The 6,654-nt window shown below is 51.1% G+C and overlaps 1 protein-coding gene across 1 annotated transcript; it reads right to left on the reverse strand.

Annotated features, from left to right (window-relative positions):
- CCNA2 (cyclin A2) lies at positions 1 to 5,436 on the reverse strand. Its single transcript, XM_059826817.1, has 8 exons — positions 5,305 to 5,436; positions 4,916 to 5,147; positions 3,681 to 3,796; positions 3,097 to 3,320; positions 2,314 to 2,518; positions 1,361 to 1,474; positions 716 to 849; positions 1 to 257 (listed from the first exon to the last, which is right to left on the reverse strand). Exons 1-8 carry the CDS (start codon positions 5,434 to 5,436, stop codon positions 206 to 208), a joined length of 1,209 nt encoding a protein of 402 aa, XP_059682800.1. The 3' UTR covers positions 1 to 205.
- Positions 5,437 to 6,654: the final 1,218 nt, after the last annotated feature.

A 6,654-nucleotide genomic window follows, 5' to 3' on the forward strand; every position in this document is an offset into this window, starting at 1 on the left:
TTTATAAAACCCCAGCTAAATATTTTAACAAGATTGCATGTACAAAAGATTTACATTAAAACCACATAAAACTAACTTCATAATTAAGCTCACCAAAACCTGTATTAATATTCTGAGTGATCACATCTAGAATTTTGAACCATGTTTAAAACTGTACATCATTTTCTTGTAATATACACCTTTTAAAAGATCAGTCTCTTGATTATTACAATAAGTTTAGTGTCTCTGGTGGGTCAATAAGCGATACTCCATGGTACCTAGAGAAGGAAAAAAAAAAAAAGACGCAGGATGTCATCTTGCTCAAGTGCTCTCTGCCATAAAGAATAGCATACATGCTGCAGCGAAGCGTGTTTCTCACAAGGTAGGAGACATTTCGGGGCTTGTCAGCTGCCGTGCTGACACAGATTTTTAGGAGCGTTAGGTACCATCTCCTGCCTACCGACTGTAGGAACGTCAAGAAAATTCCTCCAGTTTCTACCTGGCAGTTCAGGTAGCAATAGCGGGCCTGGTAGTGAACACAAAATACCGCTCCACACAACATCGTGCAAAAACCTGGGGAGCCTCGTCACCACTTCACTTACATGGTAGATTTGGTTAGTTGAGTCTGACCAAAGACTCAAGATACGCCCCACGCCCCCACCCCATTAAGCAGTTACGTGCTAGGACAACTCGGGCGTAGTGTACCAGCTTATCGTACGTCTCTACAGATACTCACTTTGTACTCTTGTACTTTTCCCTTATGGACTGTTGCGTGTGCTGTGCTGCTTTGAGGTAGGTCTTGTGTAGGTCCATGAGGCAAGGCTTGATGTCTTCAAGGGTGTAGCCTGTTACTTTGCACAGGGATTCCGGCTGAGGGAAAAAGGAAAGGAAAAAGGGACATTGGAACGTTTCTGTTCGCTTATGCTGACGACCACTGGTGGAGTTTTTAGCTTCCTGTTGGAACTCTGTTGTTCTAGTAGGTTGGCAGAGTCTCATTTTCTCAAGCACAAAGTAGTTTAATACTCACTGCTCAGATTTTAGCAGTTCATGTAGATTTGCAGTAATCCTGAAAACTATCATATTCTAAACACGTATTCCTTGCCTCCAAGTGCTTAGGCTTTCTTACTGCCCACTTCCTCATCACAAGGAACCTGCTTACAGCTTTGAGGAGCATCACCAGAATAGAGTGCATCAGTAGATGCCTCTTCCTTCCAAGAAGAGAGGGGGGTGTCCATCCCCATCTTTCAAATACCGTAGGGAGCAAGCCCTATTTAACAGCCTAGGAGTGCAGAAGGGCTGCCATTCCTGCATTCAGAACTGCATACAAATACACTAAACATGCACAAAGGTGCGTGAAGGCTCAAGTTTTAGCGCTACATACCCAAGTTTGTCCAGCAACCGTGTAGCCTGCTAGATGAAATGCTGCAGCAGCAATAACTGATGGCAAGTATTTCAGGTAAGGATCAGCATCAATTAGACTCAGCTCCCCAAGGTACTGCAAGGGAAATGAGAGAAAGGGAATTATTTGCTTCCAAAAGGAAGTAGAAAAGCATAACAGTTGCACTAGAACCCTAATTTAAGCTTCCAATCCTGCCGTCAATTGGAGGAACAGCTTTTATAGTTTCCACTTACTTTCTCTTTTTGCATCTACTGTTAGCTGTCAAACAGCATTCCCAACACATGCTTTTTCAACACCACATTTTATATTTAGAGGTATATAAGATCTAGAGAGAAGAGTGTAGTCGGGTCTGACCTTTGCACAGTGAGACAAAGGCTTTAATTTAGGAGCTCTGGTACCTGCCATACAGTTAGGATTAGCGGAAACGTTACCTCTGGTTTAGAAATTAGCCTCTGGATTTAGAATTCACTGCATGTTGAGGGGAAAACCAAACCAAAAGTCCTTTGTAGCCAAAGTGGGTGGGTGGGTGTGGCAGTTTTAGATAAGAAATGGGGAAACATCTAGCAGTGAAACAAACCCCAAATTAAAGTTCATCAATCTCTGCCTGCTCTGAGTAAGTGTGCATGCTTGACCCAGGCCAAGTGCCAGCCTGCGACAGGAATGGAGTCTCTCCAACAGTAAGTGGCAACAGGAGTGTTAGTTTCCAGTGGTGCAGCACCACTTCGGAGGAGCACGCGGTATAACGTATGCACTCTCCAGAACTCTCCCAGAGAGGCTACACATTTAAAAATTGGAGAAGGCTGGGAAGCCTGGACTGAAGAATCCTTTAGCATTTCTTTTCTTTTCTACTGGGACTAGGAAATAGAGCTTGTAAAGTGCATTAATAGTAACAGAACTCCCTAGTTACACAGGCCAAGCTAGTAATTCTTGCTTACCATTGATAGGCTCTCCACTTTAGCGTTTGTCTGCTGATGTAGGAAATACTGAGTGAGGAACTGGTTGACTGTTGGAGCTGCCAAGTCAAAAGACAAAACCTTCAAAATTAAGTGCTCCATCCTTAGAACCTGCTTCTTGGTATAGGTGTCATCTGTGATGTAGACAAACTCTGCTACTTCAGGAGGGTAGATTTCTTCAAACTTTCTGCCAGGAGAAAGAGTTATGAGCAAATAATTGAGTACTAGGAAACCAGATAACCAGCAACATTTAACGAAAGCCAGCAAGCTAATTTAAATTCTGACTTGTGAAGTAGCTGGGCACTGTTATCAAACAAGTTTGCTGCACTTGGTTCTGTAGCTCTTGAATCAGCAGAATCTGAAACTGCAGAGCTACAATAGCCTGATATTTTAGCGCTACGCAATTTGGGACTCAGAGTTACTGAAATTCCAGAAGAACCCACTAAACTAGTAATTGGTGCAAGCAAAACTTTCTTTTCACACGCCTTGTGCATATTCCCTCAAATACTGTTTAGAAGCCTCCTGCTGCTGCAGCTAGAAATCATGAATCCTCACATTAGGGCGATCTACAAAGATAGACTAGAACGGTGCTTGCAGAGTTTCATACAAACTGCCAAGCTTTTAGGTTGACAAGTCCTGATTTTTCTTCTAGTGTGAAGCCCTCCTGAGTCAGTCTGGCTATAGGCAACAGAGGTGTGATAGCCACAAGATTTACATCTGTATCAGACCAGCAGGTGGAATTTTAAATTAAGCAATTTCACTTACGATGCAAGCAGCATAGCTGCAGTACCCACAAGCTGAAGTTTTCCTCTCAAAACAGACATTGAAGAAAGAAACCTGTCAATGTAATTTACAGCTAAGTGCAGGGTTTCATTCTGCAATTTGTATTCTTCTCCGACTTCCACCAGCCAGTCCACAAGAATAGCCCGCATGTTGTTGGTGATATCAGGTTGCTTCTTCATGTAACCCATTTTAGGCTTGCATTTCACCTGTAGGTTTAGATGACAGATAAGATTGAGTTTGGACTAAGTGCTGGTAAGGGAAGCAACTGTTTAAGCTCCATTTACCACACCTTAAAGAGATCAGAATTAAACAATGGTAAGTCTAGGATCAGTAAGTTATATTTCCGTGATCTTGCCATCCAGCTTCTGTTCAGTGCATGGCACGATCAACTTTATCACAAGAAACCAGTCTTGTGTTCACAGCAGTGGACGCAGCATCTTATTTCTCTATTTCTAGCAAGCTTTCGTTTAGTCACTGTAGCAGTAACTAATGTTTAGATGCATTTCTCAACCCCAAATTTCTCCCCCATAAGCTGTATGCAAACAAGAAAAGAGACAGCAGCTCACCTCCATTTCCCTAAGGTACGTATGAATGTCACTGATGTAGTCTGGCACATTATTAACGTTTGGTTTTTTCTCGTCTGCTTCTGAGGTGATTGAAATATCCATGATACTTGGAGAATCTAAGCAGAAGATAATAGCCATGTTAAAATGGGCACCCTCAGACCACTCCCTTGCAGCACAAGGAACTACCCTATTCTGTAGTATGTCGATGGTGGCTCTCCAGGACCGCTGGGTCTCTTGCCTCCCGGGCAGGCAGAGAGGGCAGACTATCACTCAACTAGACTGGGAGTTGAGGAGGCTCTAGGGAAGCCAGAATGTTCCTGCAACAGGGAAGCTTCTCGTTCCCCTTTCTCTTCTTCCCCCTAGGAATAAAGGGATGGAAAACTCTTTTGCAATTATGTAGTGCTCAGCGCATCCTGCGTTACCTTGTTACATCGATGGGAACTCTGTAAGCTTAGCTATTGCGGCTTACAACAGGGCTGGAGTACCAGAGGTTTTTGTAGACCGCAGAAGTGGACCATGATGAAATCGGCCCTCAGATATTTGTGCACATGTTACAGAAGGTGGATCTGACAGCTCCTATTTCTTACATACTGGGAAGAGCTTAAAACACTTGCACCAGTACGGGGTATTACCTGGGAGAAAAGTCTATTCTCAGGGTCTGCCTGAGTGAAGTCCCCTTCTAACTCTATAGCGGTAGCAAACAGTGAGGCTTTACAGCCTGCTTTTCTTGCCTGTGATCTGGTTTCTCTGGTGAGGTACCAATAGTTAAGGTTAAAAGCATAAAACTAGCCACAGAGAGCAGGGGATAGAAGCGCAGAGGCTCAAGTAATTGATAACTCAGCTGGGTAGAAAAGCTGTTGTATCCAACCAGAGGAACCAAATCAGTTTCAGCAACTGAAAAGGTATCTTCTGAGTCGAACCAAACCAGTCGACGTCCCAAACAGCTTCAGGATCTACAGTCCTCCTCCAGATCGCTCCGGGGATCATTCCCTGGGTAACACCTCGGCACAGCCCCGCTCACCCCCACGCTCCCTGGGGGAAGGGCCCTGCAGACTCGGGCGCTGCCCCGGGGCCGCTGCGGAGGGAGCGGGTGGGACGGGGCCCACAGAGTGCACCAGGAGCCCGGGGCAGCACCGGCCTCCCCGCGGGCGTGCAGCTCGGCTGGCGGGACACCAGCCGAGCCCCGGGCGGGGGGTGCTCGGGGGCTGCCGGGGCACCGGCGGGGTGTCACCTACCGAAGCTCAGCTCCATGGCGTTGCCCAGGGGCGCCAGCGGCCGCCGCTCCCCCAGGGCGCAGACGGCCGCACGCAGCCCCAGCGCCGCCTCCTCCTTCTGGGTGGCCGGGGTGCCCCGCCGCCGCTGCTGCTCCCCGTCCGGCTCGTCCACATGGATGGTGAAGGCCTGCTGCCCGCCGACCGGCCGCCCCGCCGCCGCCGCGCCATGGCCCTCACCGCCGCCCCGCGCCGCCTGTGAGGAGAGCGGCCCGTCAGCGCCGCCGAGAGCCCGGCCCGGCCCCGCCGCTGACAGCCGCCGCTGACAGGTCCCGCCGCCCCAAGATGGCGCCCCCCCCCCCCCCCGCCAACCCTCCTCGCGCGCCGCCGCGGGCCCGCCGCCCCCCCCTCACCTGCAGCTGGAGCCCGGGCCGCTGCTGGGCGCCCCGCAGCAGCCCCAGCGCCACGCGGGTGCCGGCGGCGGCAGGCGGCGGCGCTTTGCCGCCCGGGGGGATGTTCTCCTGGTTCTCCTGCTCCGCCAGCATCGTCGCGGCCGCGGGTGGTGGCGCCGCCGGAGAACGGGGACGGACGGGGGGTGAGGGGGGGGGGAGCGGGGGGGGGCGCCGCCGAGCGGGGGATGGGCGCGACTCGTGCCGGCGGCCGCCGACTCTCGCGCCGCGGCGCCGCTCTCGCCGTTCAAGTAGCCCGCGACTATTGAATCGGCCAATGAGAGGGCGCGGGGCCGCGGCGCGTCACGCGGCCTACGGGCGGCGGCAGGGGCCAAAGCGGACGGGGCGAGCGGCGGGCGGGGCCTGGCGGGCGGGAGGCCGCGGGGGCGGGGCCTTCCTGAGGGCGAAGGGGCGGGGCGGGAGCGCCGAGGGGAAGGGCGGCAGCGGCCCGCCCCGGCGGGAGGAAGGCGGGCGCAGGGCCCGGGGGGCGGGAGGGGAGGGGAAGGGGAAGGGGAAGGCTCCTCTCCGTGACGAGCGTGGCTTCGGCTGCAGCGGGCCGGGGCGCCTGCGGCCGCGCTGCCCTGCCCCGGCCCAGCGGAGGGAGGGAGGGAAGCGCCTTGCCCGTTCCCCGCGGGAAAGGGTCTGCGCACGGAGCAAGTGACTCTTTTCTACTTCACTTCTGAACGAATCTCTGTATGCGGCAGCCGCTTCATCGCTTCCAATTTTACCTACAAGTGAGCGAGCAGTAAGGCGGAGTTTGGAAATGAGGAAGGCAGACGTGGGAGAAGCAGGGAGGAAGTTTAATGCCACCCACCCCCTGCGAGAGTTAAGGTGTAGCCTCAAACGCGCTGTCCCCAGTCTGACATCCAAAGGGAGCGCTCCCCCGTCCGTGGGCACACCGGCTACAGCCCGGCTGGGGGATTCGGGGACCGCTTTCCCCGGGCAGCAGGCAAAGACCAGAGTTACGCATCGTTTATCAGAAGAATTTCTTCTAAATCTGGTTTATCTTACAGCTGGAGAACAGACTACTGCATGTAGTCTTTAACAGTACCGCAAACATATTTGCAAAAAGCGTAGTTGGTATTTACATCTGATTTTAAGTTTTCTGTAGCTCTCAAGAACATTCCGTACACAGAAACGGTGCGCGTTTAGCATACACAACAGTATATACAGACTAAAGTTGACTACTGTATTCAGCATGATCATAAACACGAATAAAACCTAAGAGCTGACAGTACAACAAAAGAGTAAAAGTGCTTTTCTTAAGAAGTGTTTTGGACTTGATACTGAACTGCCTTGATTAAAAAAAAAAAA

This window comes from Gavia stellata, chromosome 19 (genome assembly GCF_030936135.1).
Source record: "Gavia stellata isolate bGavSte3 chromosome 19, bGavSte3.hap2, whole genome shotgun sequence".
In the NCBI taxonomy this organism is placed as follows: domain Eukaryota; kingdom Metazoa; phylum Chordata; class Aves; order Gaviiformes; family Gaviidae; genus Gavia; species Gavia stellata.